This window comes from Syngnathus typhle, linkage group LG22 (genome assembly GCF_033458585.1).
Source record: "Syngnathus typhle isolate RoL2023-S1 ecotype Sweden linkage group LG22, RoL_Styp_1.0, whole genome shotgun sequence".
NCBI classification, from domain to species: domain Eukaryota; kingdom Metazoa; phylum Chordata; class Actinopteri; order Syngnathiformes; family Syngnathidae; genus Syngnathus; species Syngnathus typhle.
Window position 1 is genome coordinate 2,353,652 of NC_083759.1, and position 20,711 is coordinate 2,374,362.

Here is a 20,711-nt window from a genome sequence, read left to right on the forward strand (position 1 = left end):
GCGTATATATGCATACACGTTATTTAAAAACTGCTATATGTGTTTACCCAAAGAGAAGCATCATCTCCATGTTTTATAACGGTGCATTCCTTCATGCAATAAAGTTAGCCGTTAGCTTGGAGAAAACGTGCATAAAAGAAGCTGTGTTTCAGTGAGTGGCTCTTGCAATGCAATTGACGACTCGTTCGTGAACAGGAAGTGACGGCATTTTTTCTTCGTTTTCTTTTACGGCGAAGTGGCACCAGCTTCAATGCGCATTACTGACACCTACTGGTTGAAGTCATATGAACTGAAAAAAGGAATAATCACTCTCGCTCACCGAAAAGAATCGTTCTTTTGACGTCAGTGCCTCCCCAGTCATGAACCGCACGTCACTGGTTCCTATTATGACCCGCTAATAGCTTTTTTTTCCCCTCCATAAAGCACCTCTAGAGAGTTGGCAAGGTCATGTTGTCATCCATGCTTGTTGTGTCTAGGTGAGTGTGTGTGTGTGTGTGTGTATTTTGCACTGCATAGTTTTCCAACTTACCCTACTCCTCATTCCTAAACTGCACGATGACCTTTGTTGTGCCGCCTTCAGGCTGTATGCTTTAACCTTTGCGGCAGCGGCATTCTCAAATCCTCAATGTGCTGCATTTGTGCAACATGCAGTCAGTGACGTGCGGTGAGGTGAGGTTCATGACTGGGGAGGCACTAGCTTGAAACCCTAGAAAGAAAGTAGAGGGGGAGACACACACGTAAACATGCAGATGGCTGCCTCTCCATCAAAGCGCCACCATGGTTTGCAGGACCATTCCATCCACTGTTGCACCTGAATTATTCATCCCTCATTAAAATGCACTACGAGTAATGACAGGCAAGAGTGTGTTTTTGGGGGGCTTATTCTTTCCCAGGCTAAAACGCAGAGGTCATTATGAGTCATTTGTAGTCAATTTGCTGTGATCAAGTGCGCTCCCGAGGAAGACAAAAACAGCCCATTTTGTGTGGCTGCATTCAGAGAACCCACGTATGAGCACATCAAACGATACATCCCTTCTTGTCCATTTGGCTGGCCAGGAAGAGGAGAGAGAAAATGACTCGGATGAAGGAAAAAAAAAAAAAAAAAGGCTTGATGGAGCTGAGATGAGCAGCCCGCAAGGACTCGGAGGAGAGGAAAGTTTGAGGGCAGCCTGGAGGTCAAAAAAAGAAAGGCAAAATAAATACACATTTCTTTCTCACTACCCGAATTGAAGAAGACGCCATCCGTGGATTGTATTGCGAGCAGCACTTAGGAAGAAGCAGGAAGAGGACTTAATATGATGGAAACAAGTGTGACAGACATAACGATCGTCTAACGCCCGCTGTGACCTTCCGTGTCAGCGTGGAGGGCGGCCATTACTATGCTGCCGGCGGCTCCAAAAAAACAAAACAATAATTAGAAACCAGAGAATTAGTTTTAAAAAGCAGCGCCTTTGTGACTTCAAGCATAGCTTTATTACATAGCCATAATTTCTCCAGACACGCAAACACACAAAGAATGAAAAGAGTGAAAGCGGAAATGCGGCATAAGTAAGCGGGATGGAAAAACTACAGAGTAGCGTGTGGTCTTCGTTTGGGTCCGCTACATGTCGAGTCCTCGGAAGGGGGGGGCTACCATGATACAAAGTCCTATAAAATGATCTTGTACAAAAACAAACATTATTATTTTTTATTTTTTTTTGGTAGAAATCCTGCGTTAAAACAACAGCTTAGACGTTAGAAGCGACTTACATTGAGGCTTTTGAACCAAAAGCTTTGGCACGAGGAAAAAGACGGTACGATGAGTCAGCAAAGATGAATCCGAAATATACACACCAGTTCATAGTAAAAGTGTTTGGTGATGTCTACTCATCATCTTCTTGATATGATTTTTTTCATTTTTTTTATTCTCCAAATAATCCTAAAGAAACTAACGGGGAAGGGGCATATGGGGCTCACACGGAGGTTGGACGTCAACAAAAAAACTACATCCTGTGTCACTGTGTGTGTGTTTGTGAATGTGTAAGAGAGTGACTGAGTGTGTGTGTGTGTGTGAGTCCACTTTGAGCATATACAGTCCTTTCCACGTCCGGTTCGGTCCGGTCCAGCTGCCTTCACAAAGTGACCATCGCAGTGAGGTGACACTTACCACTCAGCAAGCTTGATTTCCACAGGAAACATCTCTCTACATAACAAATCAATGGGGTCCCCTCCCAAAAAATTAAAAGACCGCCAATGAGGTCAGCCATGATGTCACCCAGCTCCAGTTTTGTTGTTGTCTTTTCACGCCATGGTTTCCTTTCCGGGGAGTCTCCTGTCGTTGAAGGTGTGCATGTTGATGACTTCCTCCGTCTTCACGATGACGGGCGGCTGCGGCTTCTGCTTGAGACGACGCTGGCACTTGAGAGACACTCGCAGCTCGTCCATCATGGCGCTGCAGAAGGATCTCTGCGCGGTAAAACCAATGCTTAGATGTCAAGTCGCAATAACAATGTTCACCACTAGATGGCTTCAACACCAACAAATCCGCCATCTTGAAGGCTAAAACGAGATGCCACAGGTTATTTGATGACAAGAAATCCTTTCTATAAAAATATAAAATTACGTCTGCCAAGCCGTTAAACGCCTTCAAAATCACTTTTAGATGATGCCCAATCCAATTTGGATGTAGGAGTGTGACACGGAGGCGGCTTGGACAACAGGTAATTTTTCTTTCACTTATACACACAATTTGACTGCTGCACGAATGACATTTCACGGAAGAGGGTGATTATAGAAGAAGAAAAGCCAGCGGAAGGAAGAGAGGAAAGAAGAGGCGGATTTCAAAAAAAAAAAAAAAAGAAGGCATTGGTTTCATGTGACAGGTAGAGCGAAGAGAGCAGGTGGGAGGGAGGCAAGTAAATGAACAAGCACCTCGCCGGCGTGGTCGCTGTGGCATTTGAAATGATTCAAACACTGCGAGCCACTATCTTGATTAATGATGGCCGAGATGTGTGCGAGAACGTACGCGAAAACACAAACTAATCAGCAGCTGGGGGAAAAACAAATGCGTCCAAATGCCGCAATGCCAACATTGAGAAAAAGAAAAAAAAAAATCAAAGCTGCAATATGACAAGCTACCTTCTCCAGCTGGGCGTTCTGCTTGGACTTGTACAGGACCTCCCCCACGGCCACAAAAACCGACAGCACCAGCCCGGCGGCTAGCACGATGAAGATCCCGCCGATGTTCTGCACCCCTAATGCGCTGGCCTCTTTGCTCTCTTCCTCGGGGCAGCCGTTCCCTCGCCACCATTTCTCTTTCATCATGTGCAGCTTGCCCTCTTCCTGCAGCTGCAGAATAGCAATGGTGATCTTGTCCCTGTACGGAGAGCCTGCGGGAGGGGAGACGCCCGTGATGTCATCGAGACAAAGTCTTCACATCATTTACTACTTTCCTAAAACTTGTGAAGAGTGATGGAGTGAGCCCATTTAAGGCCGCCTCGTTACATATGGTCGCACACGAGGGGGTCCCCCTTTTAGCTCCCGCTAATCCTCATCATCACACAGTGACTCCTCTGCAACCTCTGCGTTCCCATTAAGGCACAGGAAGTCGGCAAGAAAATATCCGAGGCGCCGCTGTTTGCACACACGCGCTAAACAGGGGCCCAGCTGGGTGGAATATTACACGGCGGTGGGATTATATGTGTATATTCCAAGTGGGGGTTTGTTATTTGTGCTCGGTCGAATGGCGTGATGTGTGTGTGTGTGGGGTGACGGTATTAGCGACACAGTCGGAGCTACTGGGGTGATCAAAAGAGGAGTTATTGTCGCAGAGGAGCAGAGCCTCCTTGCCGCCACTTGCACTAAATAATGACATACACACATCCCGGAGTGAGATTAATGCTCAGGGTAAGCTTGTTTCATTCATTTCTAAACGGTGTGAAAAGCGCGTTACATCTGTTTCTATTCCTGACTTATAAATCCAAATAAAAAAGGGATCATTCATGTAATCAGTTTATGAAACACAGGCAGGCTCATTTACATTTAGACGTATCGGGGAAAAAAATCAGCAACGCGCATGGTTGAAGGAGAAAATAGCTGAAGCACGATTTTAAAAAAAAAAAAAGAAAAAAGGAGTGAATTAATCATTTGGTGGTGATGTGTGTTCGGAATGTTTGCAAAAGCATTCTTGCTGTGCTTAACAGTCTCCCTCCCATCTGTTGTGGGCTCGCCACTGCAGGATGGGCTCTTTTTTTTATTTTGCACTTTATTCTCAGTGTCATCCATCATTTTCTGTTATCATCCATCATCCTTTCATCTCTCAGACTCCCATTTATTTGGACGCACAAAGGGCAGACAATTACGCAGACGTTTTTTTTTTTTTTTTAGGCCTATGCCAGTATTTGGACGCTGAGGTTTTCAAATCTTTACCTTTGTTTTGTAAAATAATTCAACTCAACTTTATGTTTCATAAAAGCTGCAGCAAGGGGCAGATAAAAATCGGGTTAGGGTTTCAAACTAGGGTTCGGGTTTTAAGGCCATCGATTCTTCTTCAAGCATTTGCTTCATTTGAAGATGGGAAATCTCCCAACTGTCGCAGACTCCTGATTGTTGCCCCTCCCCTTCCCTCTTTCCTCGCCACAAACCTCTCCATCATATTTCAAATGATAAATGATGGCCTAACAAAGGAGGCCTCGGATAAATGCTAATAGGATGAGTCCTCAGAGAGCCGCAGCCGCCGCAAATGGAAAAGCGCGCCGCTTGACGCTACGTGCATTCATAACTACCTTACAGATGTTGAAAGGCGCCAGGCATCCATCACTCCTACGCAGCCGACTTGCTACGCGTTAGCTTTGACTCGATAGCGCTGCTTTTGGGGATGGGACTTGGGTGTAGGGGGCATCAACAAGCAACGACAACATAGCACAAAATTGCTTATACTGTTCTGCAATCATCAGAAAGTTTTGTTTTTTATAGTGGGATAAGGCAATAGAAAATCAGGGGCGGAGCTAAGTGGTGCCTGGGGGGGGGGGGGGGGGTCAAGGCCACTGGCTACTCCCACATATAGATGATTTTGCTGTCATTTTCACATGCTTGCAGTATTCTTAGAGCTTCACCCCATAATATTGATTTAAAATCCACTTCCCTACTTTTCATTCAGCTCGATTCAAATCGAAACTTACGAACCGCGCCGAGCGGGAAACAAAACTGGACTTCGATCCAAACATATTAAACAGACAAGGACGTTCAAAGTCGAGGAAAAAAAAATAAAAAATTCTTTTCTTTTGGGAAGCAGCTGCATTTCGTGATTAAAAGCCACATTTTTTTGATCACAGAGGAAACATTGGAGCGAGGGTAATCAGCTTTATTCGGAACCAGTAAGTCACGAACACTCCCAACGTGAGCGCCGAATGAATTAGTGGCTAGTAATAACTCCTGCAGCAGACGTCCTAATCAGTCCTTTTTATGCATTTATCAGTGTAGCACTTATCGGGGAAATGAAGGATTTGAAATATAGCCCGTTATGTTTGATACGCCGCCGCCGTGTGGTGAAAAAAAAACAACAACCGTGTGGAAGGCCTGATGTTCATCTCAAGGACGTCGGTGAAAAGCGTTCGCCGCGGCGGGGCGATACATCACCGCGCCGCCTCGGCTTTGTTACAATCGCGGCATCTCTGCAGATCTATAACCGCGCCGCGCTCATCGGCACGAGGCGGCTCCAGATGTGGACGGCCGGAATTAATCATCCGTATTTTGATGGCCTTCATATCGCCTGTGATGAATGTGCCCATTAGCCCCCCCCCCCCGTTCTCCATCCCATTGGCCTCGTGGCGACCGCTTTAACCTTTACTGCGACCGGGACAGAAATCAGCCACGGCTTTCCACTCCGGCACCCTTGGGATACATTTAGCCACCCGCCGGCTGCTTTGCATACAGCACAACACGACGTGACAAAAAGATGAGTGTGGCATAAAAAGTTGAGATACTTTGAGAGCGTCTCATTTTTTGTGACAGGCGCAAACGTAGATTAGAGCGAGCGCTCGGATTGGCGTCTGATTGTTAGCCGGCAAAGTGTTTTGTTGAGACGCTTTAACGCTCAGCTGCAATTTACGCAACGTCGAGCGAGACGACGGGGGGGGGGGGGTTCTGCAGTAAATTCACTTTGGAGCTGCTTTCCACAATTCTTCCCCTCACAGTCGTCGCTCTTTGTGACATGAGAAATAAGCTAAATCGCACCATTAGGGGATCTTCGCCAACATTAAGCTTTTGCTTCTCTGCCATTGAGGAAATATGGAAAGACGTAAATCAACCTTTTGAAGGCTCTCCATTTTCTCGGTAAATATTTAGAATTTCACATTTGACTACAGATGGACAAATCACATTGTTGTTCAAACCATCATCCTACAAAATGGTTTCAATTCACTGTTAATTTAAGGAGAGAGTTAATTAGTCGCCACCTGTACAGATAACAAATATCGATACCAGTAGTACTTTTGATGCATAAAATAAAAATAAAATAAAATATATAATAAACAAATATATAATAAAATGGCTATTGATGCATAAAATAAAAAAAAAAAATTAAAAAAAATGAAATATATAATAAAATAATTATATAATAATTGCTCTGTATTGACGCCGAATGTTGTTTTGAGCAAAATAACGCTGCCTGGAGTCACTTGAGCTTTTTCCATAATGTCATGTTCTATCGACAGGAAAAAGTTGAGACGGAATCAATAGCGGCAAATATGATGCAGATCAATTCCACGTAATCGTATGGAATTATTTTTTGAGCCAAGCGCTCCTTACCCATGGGCGTCCCCACGCCGTAAGCTTTGGAGTCGATGAGGCCGCCGATCTGCGTGAGGTTGCAGTTACGCTGGGTGACAAACTCGATGGTGGTGGACTCCATGAGGAAGGCGTACTCGGAGGTGAGGGCGCGCTGGATGCCCTCCTCCACGTTTTTCACCATCACCGACTGCCTCCTGCTGTTCATGAACTCCCACATTTTATCGTAGGTGGAGATCTTTGTCTTCTGCGCGTGACCGACGGAGAGGAAAATCAATCTGGGTACAGAAGAGCAATTTTTTTTTTTCTTTTCTACCTTGAAAAATGTCATGGTGGCGCCATCTTCCACAACGCCGTAGAGGATCTTGGTTTGCTTGGCGAGGTCGTCGGCGGAGTCGATGGGCGACTCCATCCTCTCCACGGTGAGGAAGGCGGCCAGGTTGGCCGTGTAGGAGGAAATGATGATGAGGGTGAAGAACCACCAGATGCCTCCCACGATTCGCGTCGACAATGCCTTGGGCATCAGCTCGGAGCCTGAGGTGAGGGAGGCGGCGGGAGTTAAGTTGCCCCAAATATATCCCCCCACTCCCCCTCCACCCACTCATCCGCTATTCACGTAACGACACGCAAGATAACGCCGCTCGCTCGGAAAACAGTCAAGAACTCTCTTGAGATTATTATTTTTTTCCCTCGCTTTTGTTTTGTTTTTCCACCCTTCATTCTATTCAGCCGATACGCCTGAGATGAAATCACTTGGGGAAAAAAAATGGAAATGCTCTCGGAAAAGATAATTGTTGGATCCCCCCCTCTCGCTAACTGAAACAAGTGGGTGCTTTGAATAATGCAAAGTGGGGAGGGGGATAAAAATAGCACAATTCCTGCAGACAGGTCGTTTCCATGCGTCGGATGCATTCGGCAGCAGAGTGTGGAGAAGTGACGGGCTGTTTGGGCCAGAGAGTCATGTACCCAAGGTAACCTCACGTCCTGACTCCACACCCCACTGGTCTCTTGGCGCTGATGGGCCGAGCACAGACAGAGAGAGGACTATCACAGTGGTATTTTTTTGTTTTTGTTTTTGGGGGGGGGGGGACACACCAGATGTCTTTTTCTCTGTCGCCCCCGGCTTAGATGCAAGAAAAAAAGAGCCCAACCCTAAGAGACAGTGGGATATCGAGAGCTCCACAGGCTGAGGTAACTACCTTGCTGCATGAGAGCCCCAACTCCAAACCAGAAACTATTGAGCAGCGTAAAATTGTTTTCCACCACATCCGAATCGGGGTTGCACGGGTGCGGGTTGTACCACTCGTAGGGGCTAAACCTGCAAAAAAAGGACAGAAGAAAACGTGTCAGTAAAATCGCTGTAGTCAAATTAGAGCTAAATCAGATTAATAAGAGAATAAAGTCTTATTTTTACAAGGAAAAAGTCGGCGCTTTACGAGGATTAAGTCGTTATTTTTAACGAGACAAAGTCCAAACGTTGTAAGAACAAAGTCGGAAATTAACGAGAGCTCAGGTGGGGGGGGGGGGGGGAATAGAAGACGTGTTACAAGCGCGTAAAAGACGGAAAGTGGATAAACATAGTTAAGGATATAATTAAGTAACACCTTTGAGTTGAAAGAACTTTACGTGGCACTTTGAATGGCGTCGATAAATTAACATTTGTAGAAATACTCAAATACAAATATTTTTTTTCTTTACGCATTCTGTTAAAATCCCGACTTTTTAGTTTATTCCTGTAATAAAAAACTCTTGTAAAATACCTTTCCATAATGACTTTTCCCTCATAAAATTACAACTCTAATCTAGTTAGGTTGCAGTGCAATAAATAAAGTGCTCGAGTGTGTGTGTGTGCGTGACACGCATCCAGCGCCGTGGGGTCAGAACTTGCGCCGAGACCAAATCATTCAGCCTTTCACCGACATCAACTTATTGGCATTCTCAAATGGCTTCACTTTATAGTGAGAACGGATCAATAATGTGGAATAACACTGTCACTGGTGATAATGTCCGAGTGCGTGATGATCTTAGGAGCTCATTTGGATTCCCTGACTCAGGAGCTGTTGTCTTGCGGACAGCAAGTGCGCTGGCTATTACTCACACACACGCACGCACACGCACAAATTCTAAATTTGAGCTCAGCCTTCTGCAGGGCTGCTTTGGCTGAGTGTCGGTGTCTCGGGGTCAGCCGTAGACGTCTCCTATTAATTAGTTTCGGTAAAAGTGGCGTGGCATTAGTGGGAGGTGAATGGGTGAGGGTTAATCATCAAGGAGCTGGTAGAGTTTGTGCTCAAGTGCTTGATACATGGCTTACGCAAGGTTGAGGAGCCCTTCAGGCAAAGTGCAGCACTATATGTGTGTGTGTGTGTGTGTATGCATATATACGTATAAAATATTACATATATATATATATATATAAAATATGACATATATAAAGTATAATATATACAATTATTATTACATTTATTATATAGATGATTAGTTTTATATTCTTACTTTTATTGTGTACATTATTATTAGAGTTATTTTTATGATATATTTTTATCTGGGACTTTTGGTGTGGAGGAACTATGGGGAATGATTGTCATTTAGACAGGCCATCGCACTGTCAAACAGAAAAGTAGTGCTTTGCCGCTATGCTGCGACGTCTCTAAACGACACATTTCGTCACTGACTTCTGCCACCTACAGGAAGCAAGCAGAACAACACCTTTGGCACAGGACAGTTCCGCCTTGACAAGATTGCTTTTCAGTCCCACAATTTCCTTGAAAAGCATCCTTTCGGAAACGGCCGCCTCTGCACGCTATCATTCTTCCTGTCAACGCCATCCCAGCTGCTGATTTGTTTGAATGTCAATGAGCTCCGTCTCCGCTAAGTGAAATGACCTGGTGGCCATATATGCCCATTTGCCCTATGCTAGAATCAGCTAAATGAAAGAGCTTTAGGGGATGCTATGTAGCTGTGAATATAACGCACATCCGCAGCCCGCGGCTTTGTGAACGCGTGAATACGAAGGTGGTGGGTGTAAATGTGCGCAACACGCTCTTGATTGGATTGGCTCGGTCGACGGCCGCATGTTTATTCGCCGAGTGTCGGGCTCCTCTGTGTGACCTTTGCCTGAAGCCGCTCTATATTCCCTCCCGCAGGCTGCGTTGGCTAGGAAGAAGCGCACGAGGAACACGCGGACGTTAGGTCACCTCCACGCAGCGAGCGCATGTCAAATTGCGCGCGGAATGCTAAAAGGATTCCACAATAGCACAACGGGACTACTTTTTAACCGTCCCCCGGATTCCATTACCTCGGGTAGCTTTATAGATCTGTTGACTGGCACTCAGGCCAAGTGAGGACTTAATGTTCAGGGTGTTAAATCGCCACTCAGTGGACTTGAAAGAGGCACTAGTTGCAACTAAAGATGCCATTTAAATCATCCGCTCTCTTGGGCGGGATGACATTTTCTACCTTGAAAGGGACTTGTGATGTGAGAAAATATCATTTGTTGCTGTTAATAAAGAGAGAAATACGTTCAAGCGCAGACAGCTCTGGAAGGATCCGTTGGGAGAAGTGTGTTTGTCTCTCGCTTCAGATGGGATAACGCATTCAGGCAAGAAAAAAAGGGAGGGGGAGGGGGGGGGGGCGCGCGTGTGTGTGTTTGTGTGTGTGGGAAGTGCTTCAAAGATTTGAATCCCCAGCAGGAGACAGAAGTGTTCTGTGTTTTATTGTGCAAGACCACAATTTCATGAACTCCAAACAGTTTATTTGCAAAGACCGGAGGAGGACTGAGGCCGCACGGAAAAAGGCAATGTTGTGAGGATAAATGAGGTTAGGAAAAAAAAGTCGGACGTTTACGTCACCCCCCCAAAAAAGTCGTAATGTTACAAGAATATTTGGACGATGAGAAAATATTTATGTTACCGAAGGGGGGACAAATATTCATAATATTATTGTTGTATTAGAGTAAAATGATATACCTGAGTAAAGTAAAAAAAAAAAAAGTGCACCGCAAAATAATGTCACAAGAAAAAAGTCCTCACTTGAAGACGATAACAGGAAAGATAAGAATAAAAAAAAAGTCAAACTGTCCTATTTTTTTATTTCTATTTATTTTATTCTTATCTTTATTTTGGTAAAATTCAGATTTTTTTATCTCCTAACATTCTGTTGTTATTTCTGCAGCATTTTTCTCCCCGAATCACACCTTTCTTCTTTTTTTTTTTCCTTCCCCCCCCCCCCCGCTCTCAGTAAAGCCCAAAGCCCTTTCCTGGCAATAGCTTAAAGAAAAGTTTTGTTTCTTTACTGGGGTTGGGATCCAAATATGAAAGAACAGAACGTCACCTTCCATTTAAAAAACATTGTAGCAACTCCATTTGATATTTTTTTCCCCGCTGTGGTTTGCAATTAAAATCATGATGCATACACAATTAGATCAAAGCCATTTCATGAGATGAATATCAATAGAATCGCATGCTCGTCACTTACCCGGCTACCGTTGCTAAATACGCGCTCAAATTTGCATATTCTGAACTAACTTAGGTGACAGTTGCTGTTTTTCCCTCTGCTGTGATCATTTTGCCGGTAACATTTGGCCAAATGTGCGTTAAAACCTGGGGTGGGGGCGGGGCTTAACACACATTTCTCAGTGTGTTTTCGCAGGGATAACTTATGTCAGCAATTTATTTCGCTCTTTCCCAAGCGCTGATGAAGTACTTTGCCTTGTTTTCAACCATTTACTGCCACGAGATCAGAGTCATCAGTTATTCGTCTTGATTTTTACCTTCAAAGCGTCTCCGTTCAAACTGTGCTTACGCCGCAAGTTGGAAAATGTTTTGAGCCTAAAGGGCTTATTTGCTTGTGTTACATAAAATACATCATTATTACAAATGTTGTGGAGTGGTAGAAAGGAGGACAAAACCATCAAAGCTAGTTTTGAACACCACCACCTACAGGGCTGGAGTGGAACTGCATTAGTCAGATTTTTTCTTTTTGCCTAATGGCGCTAAGAGTGACATGAAGTGAGGGGGAAAGGTGTCATGTTACCTGGCTATGACAAACAGCACGCAACTGACACCCAAGCAAGCCAGCAGAATATACATCCAGATATCAGGTGAGAGCGGGTTTAGGAAGGAGAAGACCCCCGGGTTGGTGCCGTTGGGCTTGCGGTACAGGATACTTATCCCCAGCGTCATGTAGGGCTTAGAGAAGTCGATGACCTTCTCCCGCACGTAGGTGATGGCCAGGGGAGCGACCGCCAAGTCCACCTTCTGCAGAAAGGGCAAAGCGGATGAGGCCGGAGTAGACAAAACGAGTTGACGAAACAGCAGACTCACGTGGTCCATGAGCTCGCGCACCATGCCGTTCCACTGGCCCGTGCTCTCATCCAGGGCGCCGTACTTGCCGTCTTCGACCAGGCGGACTTCGTATTGGAAGCCCAAGATTCCCGACAGCTCCCTTAGCAGGTCGATGCAATACCCTTCAAAGCGGTCGTTCCCGTACAGAGGTTTGTCCGACTTCTTGAACATGACGTATGGCTCTTCCTGTACGAGTGCACAAAAGGTCATCTTGTAAACATTTTGCATGGCTTTTATTTATAGCCGATGTGCTCTACCAGTATGGTGGATACGCGCAGAGATTTGTTAGCCAGCGAGTCGGTGATGTTGGACGTCTTGCTTTTGTGAGCCTCGGACATATTCAATCCGCTCGGAGGATCCCACGTGCCGATCTGTGGAGACAGTCACGAGTCCTGGAACTTTCCTGCCACGCGTCGTATCATTCGAGCCAGTTGAACGGCGATAACGCACCTTTTCCAGGCCTTCCTCCTTCAGGCTGATAACGTCCAGGTCGAAATCCGTCCTCAGTCCGTTGGTCTTGTTGAAGAGAACGCGGCCGGTCAGGCCATCCCAGTGAGCCTATAAACATAATGTTGATAATGATAATGAAAATCCTCAGCCCGGGAGCGCGGCCGCTCCATCAAGCCCAAGCGGCGTCTTTGCCCACAATATCAATCTAACCTCTAACCACCTCATTTTATTTCCGAACCATGCACGGCGCCGAGCTCGCTCCTCTCGCTGTCTGCCGCAGTAATTTAGCGCGAGACGACCGAGCTGCTAAAAGGGAGACAACAGTGACGAGTTCATCATGCGTTCGTGCTTCAACTTGCACTTTGAAGCAACAGAGAGGATTTGATGGTGGAGTGGGCGGGGGCGAGTCTGCCGGTATTACCGACGGCACACTGATGATCGCGAAAATTACCTGCAATGATACCGACCCTGGAATGAAAGAGCCGCAAGAACAAAGCAAGCAATCTGCTGACCCGAGCGAGAACGAAGACGCTTTGATGTACGCGCCGAAGAAAGAAAGAAAAGGGTATAATGGAGATGTTTAAGATGAATTCACGGGTTGTTCTCGGCAGAAAATGAGAGTCGAGAAATTAGCCATTCCGCGCGCTAGCCCGGCGCTCATCAAAGCAACACGGCTCGGTGGCCGCCGGGGTCAAAGGTGGACACCACGATACCTCTTTGATGAGGCCGATGAAGCGCCCTCCGAAGCGCCACGGCTTGTGGCGATTGCACTGCAGGGAGCTGACGGTGATCTGCGGCGACTGCTGGACCGCCACCGCCACCACGTGCACGGCGTCGTACATCAAGGCCGCGTCCGTCTGTCGGGAAGGACAACCGTGTCACAAGTGAGGCTATGTTGCGTACATTCCGAAAGGGGAAACAATTATTGATCGCCATCCTCCAACTACCGTATCCATTCACAAAAAGCAAAACAAATTGACAATGACCCCCCCCCCACTACTCTCGTATTTCAATAAATATATACTCTCACATCTTCCGTTATTGGCTTTTCCAACAAAGGCGTGCAACAGGGCTTCTATCTCGACATAATCGCCCTCATTGATTCCGCACATCTCTAACGGGAATGGGAGAAAGCATTCAAAAATAGCAAATGATACGACTGGAGCACTTTCAGGACACTTGGTTAAGTACGCTCAATACTGCGCGAGAGCGACACAATGCGTCATAATTGAATTGAAAGACCCTTAAAAAAGGATTTTCCCTTTCTATAAAGGCACGATTTGATTGACAGAGTTCCACACAAGTTCTGAAAGATGTGGCTCATTAAAGTCAACGCCTCACAGGGACAAAAAGGCAGCAATGTGTTCATCAGTCTGGGACTTTACTGCTCCCCGGTGTCTCTTCGTCCATTGTTAATTATTTAAATCAGTCCTGCTCGTCGCCCACGTGTTTTAAACGTGCGCATCCGTCGTTTCAGCGACCCCCCCTCGCACTTCACGGTCTTTGAAGAAGAGCAATTCCTCAACGCATTGGTTCGTGATGGGAACAAGGGCTTGGTGGCATCAAGTGAAAGAGGGACGGGATCAAGGGAGCAAACGTGAAATGATGGCTTACATCTCTGGCAGATTGCCTCCCATTTCAAAACAATCCAAGTGTGATCTGGATATTTGTTTCAGCGCCAAGCGCCGTTGCGGAGTGCTCTTTTGAGTGCTTTAAGTGAAACCAATCTCCAACCAATGGGGACACTCGGGGCAATGGGTCATACGGGATGGCAGTCTCTCGTGTCGCCTCACGTACGGAATCAGACAATCGGCAAACATGAACACGTTTCTTCATTTGTAATAAATAATAATAAAATAAAGAAATAACAATAAATACAAGTCAAGAAATAAATAGGAAGCAATAATCATAAAACAACAACAGTGGTTGGTAGCGTGTCAATTTTTTTACGAAAAAAAAAAGCACATATGTGAGAATCAAAACAAATCGTCGCCACATAAGAGGTGCGAACGCCGCGTGCACACCCACGCACATCTACTCGGCGACAAAAGTCTCTGGAGACTCGCTTCATTTACCCAAGGTGCATCCCGGCTTCCTCATTTGGAACAGGAGGAGCGAAAACGCCGCTGTGTGAACATTTACACAAATCTATTCCTCCCTGTTCTCGCCATCCATCCACCCACCTGTGCATAATTCCGTAATTCTTCTGATAATGTCGCACTCTGAAAAATCATGTCACAAGTGCAACCTCACTAGCAGGTCCAGTGATGGACGGCAAGTGCATCTGCAGTGGTTTCTACATATCATATACATCTGGTTAGCCTTAATGAGATGAAGTCTGACCTGTTATTCGCTATGCATCAGTGCTCTGCAGCTGCTATCCACATAGCAGCAGCAACACACACATGGAAGACACACACACACACACACACAAACGGCAAGCATCAGCGTCACAGTCTGCCACCGCGAAGGAAGCTGGCTGTTTCCTCGCTTCACAGACGGCCCCGTGGGACCTGATGATTTACTAGACGAGTGGGCTAATTATTCATTTCATTAGCAAGTTCATATGCATGTGCGTCGCTCCACCAAGCGCTGGATGCAGGCATTTAATTCACAAATGCCGCTGTGGCTTTTTCAAATGTATGACTTACAAGGGGTGTTTTGTCAAGACGGCTTTTCTGTGGCAAAAAGGTGCCATGATTAATGCAAGAAAGTGTTAAGCTAGGATGCGGTGTTTACACGCGGAGAGATGTCTGCGCACAATTTGGCAAGAATACCGACTCCCGCGGTGGAGCTAATCAGACTCCTGCACATGTTCGACTCCTTAGCAAATCGAATGAGCGAATTAACAGGTGATTAAAATGCTCAAAATATAATACATTCATATGTTATGCTATGTGTTGCTCAAATTCAAAGTACGGCAAGTACACTGGCTTGTTTTCCGCTTTATCAAACCAAAAAAAAGTCTGCAGTTGTCTTAACATAATAAAATAAGAAAAAAAAAAAGCTAACTACTACCCGGTACAGTTTGTAGTCGTGTTCGCATTACTCCAAACATCCAGCCTCATGGTTTGTTGTTTTTCCGTTGGCCGGCTTCCATTATCGATGTAGCCATTCAGCCGTTGAATGTCGTACTGTGTGTGACTCACATACGGCCATAAAAGTGAGTTGCTGCATTTGCAAGCGTTGCAAAGCAGTGAAAGAATGCGTGGGGAAAAAAAAGCTGAAATGTGAGAAAAACAAGTGATTTATAAGCCATATTGGGGCTCTTTCAGCTTTCCAAGCGGGCACTTGTCAGATGATTTAGGTAAGTGATGCAGCATCATGCAGTTCCATTTTGACTTCTCTCCTCTTTCCCGTCTTCCTTTTATCTATTATCCTTGTCATTACGTGAACAAAAGGGCGTTGTCATTATGGCCACTCACATTTTGTTGTTTTTCAACATTTTGCATTCAAAGCAGCGTGGCAGCCTTTTTAGTTATTTATGCGGGTTGTTGTGTGTTTTTTTTTTTGTCACAGGAAAATAAAACTTTTGCCACGGAGGAGCCGTGGGTAATATATCTAGCGATGGCGCCGAATTTATGTGAGAGCGCATTCTCGGTTCCACTCGAGATGTAAGCACACTTGAAAGTGTTTAAAGCAGCGCGGAATCCTGCGGAGTTCTCCGTCTAAGGAGAGGCTCATGTGGGGATAGAGGGAAGAAAATATGATTATTTTGTCGGCAAGCAATACATACATACACAAGTTGCCTCCTGACATTTCCACTTTACATGCATTTTTCTTTTATTCATTCCCGCGTAGCTTTTCAATACTTGCCTGTAACTTTCCCCGCCGGCCAAAAGAAACTTTTCTAATTTGATCTCGTCGTTAAAGTCGATCTTTCAAGTGACAGCCGGCTGTCCACTTTTGCCCAATTAGAAGCACGCCAGCGCTTATCAAAACACGGTTTGACACGAGGACCTTTTTATTTTTTTGTCAGCTTGCCTGCGGGCCGTTTTAGCTCGAAGGCTACAGAGACGAGTGGCTAGCCTTGAAAAGAAACCAATTTGCATATTTATGTTTCCCCGCAAGTTACATGTGAGAAATTCTTAGTGGCAAAAAAGTCAGAATGCATTTAAGCCACAATGGAAATTGGTCGTTATTGAATATCTTAACAGCTAGTTAGCGTTACGTAACTGTGCTTTCAATTAAACATTTCAAAATAAACCCCCAAAGGCCAAAAATATTGACAGCTGTTTTTTTTTTTTGGCTTGTTATCTCATCCTTCCTTATTCTTCTCTGTGCGATAATGCTCCATATTCTGCGCAGCGTGACGTGGGTGCTTGTTTTTATGAGGAGGTGGATGGGAGGGCTGGCTCCACCGGTGATGATGGCTTGTCACGACCCCCGCCACTCCCCCTCCTCCTCCCAAGGCCAGGCAATATTCCTGAGCATGAGTGTGACCGTGACACAAATGCCCCCCCCCGTCTCAACTCATGCGCCACGGAAAATCACAAACCTATATCTTGTTGTATACACAAATAAAAAAAACTGTTGTTGACTGATATGGATTTTCGATTTTGAGATTTTGTTAGTCTTCTGAGCAGATAAGGGAAATGATTTGTCATAAAATGAATAACTAATAGTGCATTCCACGCTAGCGCAACCGCCGAAACGATTCAATAGGATTCCGTTATTGCGGCTTTCTGATGCCGACTATTATAGAAGACACCAGGACACCGGGCAATTTTCCTTAGACTGCGTCTTCCTGCCTCTTCTCCCCCACAAAAAGGCTTCTATTGGCCGATGGAGCGTCGGCGCTAATGATGTTGATGCTGCGCCAAGCCCAGCTGGTGGTGCCCGGCACAGGGCATCGAGTGTCTGCTCTCCACAGTCGTCGTCTTTAAAAAGCTTCTCGCTCTCCTCGGGAACAAAATCCCCAGGCAACTTTAACCTCACCAAATTGAAGCAACATTGTTTTGCGTATTGCTGGAAATGAAACCAAAAAGTTGACTCGGGTGACACTTTGTGGATTGCCGAATAAGGCTCACAAGGTTTGCTGACTTGCTGACAGGGCCCAATATATGATAAGCTTACACGCTGACTGATAACAGTGCTGAGCTGTCAGTCAAGCCCCCGCTTCTTAATGTCTGGCGAAATGATATTAGGTGTGGATGCTTCACGCAAGCACAGCCAGTGCCGTGTAAAACTTAATTTAGGCTGCAAAGCTTTGAACAAATAAAATAAATCCACCAGCCCTCAAATGCTGAATCTAATATCCAGTAAATCCTATTTGTGCATCGATTTATTTCAGGCAGAATTGCAGAATATGTCTTCTGCTGACCAGGGGGGTAGGACCAGAAGGGACTAAGCACCTGCAGATAACCGTAATTTGCTTGTGTGAATGGCCGCTCGGTGTAGTGGCACCATAAAATGGAATCGGAAACGGGTGGGATTCGTATCCAGATGAGCCAAGAGTCTGCGAATAAATTATTTTGCTCGCAGGAATGCAAATGATGGCCATGCCAAGTTTTTAACAAATAATAATGATGGGGAAAAAAAAATCTCCCTGCTAAGTGCGCATAAATCACCATGCATCTCGAGCATGAAAGAATTGAGTGCCCAATGAAAGAGGGAGGGGGGGGGGGGTTAACGTATGTTGCAGACTTGGTGCAACGGGACATCACAAGTGCATGCATCATTTTCCCGAGGATCCCTTGAAAGCAGGAAGCAATTTGTTTCCTATGGAGGCACACGCAATGACCGAGGGAGCCAGATGCATGACGACATGGAATCGTGTTTACGCAAATCTGCTTGGCTGTAAACGGCGCCATTTCCTCGCAAGCCAGAAGTGAAACAAGCAAATTTAGCATGTCGAGAAGCTAGCTGACAGTTTACACTTTGACACTTCCAGACCTGCTGACGCTACAGTTGGGAAAATGTGTGTATATACGTATATATATATATATATATATAAACAAATAAATATAATATATAATAAATATATAATAAAAATATATAAATATAATAAAGATATATAAATATAAAATATATTTATATAATGTATACATAAATTAATAATGATAAATAAATATGATAAAAGTGCCTATTTATATCAAAAATAGGAAAAATAAAGACAATGACACCACGCACGCTCACATTGCCGTTTCCACTCAAATTTAGCGAGCACGTTAAGCATCGGCACGATCCATCTACCATGGTTCTAGTTTAACGGCGTCCCATAGGAAGCAAGCCCCATCATGTCATATTTATTATTCAAATAACTGATCTCAATTAATGAGCCAGTCATTATAACGAGCTATTACACCAGAATTTCCTATTGTGCAGATGACACCGGAGAACGTCGAGCCCGATGGGTAATTATAGCTCAATGAAACCGACATAAGTGCAATGATGCAGATGAAGAAAATGGTTGGGCTTTAATCCTTGGCGAGGCACACATCTGGGAATCTGCTTTTTTTTTTTTCTCCGCTCGCCTTCAATTAAATCCGAGTATAGTCTGAGCTGAGTGAAGGGGGATTTAGAAATGGAAAAAAGAATCCGAATCTTATTAGCTAAAGGCAACAATTATAGGCGGGCGAGAAAATAATTATCAGAATGGATCCGTCCATACGTCCATTCGCAGCTTGTGGGTCTTTAATGGAGTTTAATTCACGTTTGATTGGCTTCTCCCTCGGGGGATGCTTGGGAGAAAAAAAAATCCACAAATGAAGCGGACTAATCAGTATCTCAGGTCCAAAGAGACTTTGCTTGTTCATGGCTGCAGGGGCAAAGAAGGGCTTCTCATTATGCAGCCTTCTCTGACACAACACTCGGCCTCACCCAAGGCGCACAGTGTCACTGAGATTATACACCTCTCTGCATTCATGTCAGCCAAATGGTGGGAGAGGAAAAAAATAAAATAAAAAGCAAAACACACAACACGTGCCTTTTAATGCTAGCGATGCCCCCCGCCCCCCCATTAACAACACCCCTCTCCTCGCAGTCAATCAATCCTGGAAAAACCACAAGGTGACACCGACACTGGTTGCCAGGGCAACCATCGCTATACAACTGTTGCCTGCCTCTTGGAGCCAGGCTTGAATACGAACAAGGCGCGAGGGAAAGGGAATAAAAGGCTTGAGGCACAAGGGTGAAAGGTCACGCAGCAGCAAACCCCCCAGCTTTTAATTGAACGATACCCTCCGAGCTGGCTTCAGGGTACATTTGATAAATAATAATACAAAGTCTTCAAATGAGGAACTAAAAAATTAAAAAGGTGATTATTACATGTCGCGCCCCCCCGCCCCACCTCAGCAGGCCCCATTTATTATACCATTAAAAGTAGCTTTTTATATTCACCCTCTTATCTCTGTTGTCACTCATTATAAAGGGTCGAACACTCTAAAGAATAAAATACGTGAGCGGAGAGCGGCGGGATTTATAAATAGTCGGCACTAATGAAATAGTCTATCGAGAGCCTCTGGACTTATGATTATTTAAAAGAGCCCCACCGAGCCCAATGTCTTCAGAGATATGCCAATATGTGGCAGAGAAGCTGACAAATGATTCAAGCAAATGCTAATTTAGCGGCTCCACTTTCAGTATTGGCATTTAATTCAGGGAGAATTATGAAATATTCATGACGGATATGCATCCTCTGCCTATGGATTAGCACGAACGTGGACGTTGATTAATATTGTAAAAAAAAAAAAAAAAAGGTGAACGTGAGTTTAAAAAAAAAAAAAAAGATTATTTTAGTCATTTCGTGAACCACTTTTACCCGGCAACAATTGTTTACGCCCTAAAATAACAACAGTGGGATAGGAGTCGTCGTGGTGAGATCAGACGTTTGACCTTTTCGGTTCCTCGAGGTTCCGTCGTCTTCAATGGCTGTGATCTTAAATATGCCAAGATGAAGGGCAGAGCCGCTGAAAGCCGCACGCGCTTTGAAGGCTGGCCGACTAAATCGACTGTTTCCAACAACAAACGGCGAAAGAAGGACCTTGATTGTTCCCGACGAGCTCCGTATCCTCTTTTTCACTTTCAAACCACCTTATCCCACGCGGACTTGGATAGCATCCCAAAAAAACAAGGCCGTAATTTACATCCCATGCGGCTAAAGCCCATCCAACTCTCTCTCTCTGTTCCCGCGTGAACATTGACAGATTGTCA

General features: G+C 45.1%; 1 protein-coding gene across 1 annotated transcript in view; it reads right to left on the reverse strand.

The window, feature by feature from the left end:
* Positions 1 to 1,466: 1,466 nt before the first annotated feature.
* LOC133146171 (glutamate receptor ionotropic, kainate 2-like) overlaps positions 1,467 to 20,711 on the reverse strand; it is a 39,576-nt gene continuing 20,331 nt past the window's right edge. Inside the window, exons 7-16 of the mRNA XM_061269560.1 lie at positions 13,271 to 13,414; positions 12,558 to 12,665; positions 12,365 to 12,478; positions 12,087 to 12,293; positions 11,797 to 12,020; positions 7,965 to 8,083; positions 7,082 to 7,299; positions 6,787 to 7,012; positions 3,118 to 3,368; positions 1,467 to 2,445 (exon numbers count right to left, since the gene is read on the reverse strand). Coding sequence (XP_061125544.1) covers positions 2,281 to 2,445; positions 3,118 to 3,368; positions 6,787 to 7,012; positions 7,082 to 7,299; positions 7,965 to 8,083; positions 11,797 to 12,020; positions 12,087 to 12,293; positions 12,365 to 12,478; positions 12,558 to 12,665; positions 13,271 to 13,414 — 1,776 coding nt within the window. The 3' untranslated portion in view covers positions 1,467 to 2,280. The remainder of the gene's footprint in view (positions 2,446 to 3,117; positions 3,369 to 6,786; positions 7,013 to 7,081; positions 7,300 to 7,964; positions 8,084 to 11,796; positions 12,021 to 12,086; positions 12,294 to 12,364; positions 12,479 to 12,557; positions 12,666 to 13,270; positions 13,415 to 20,711) is intronic.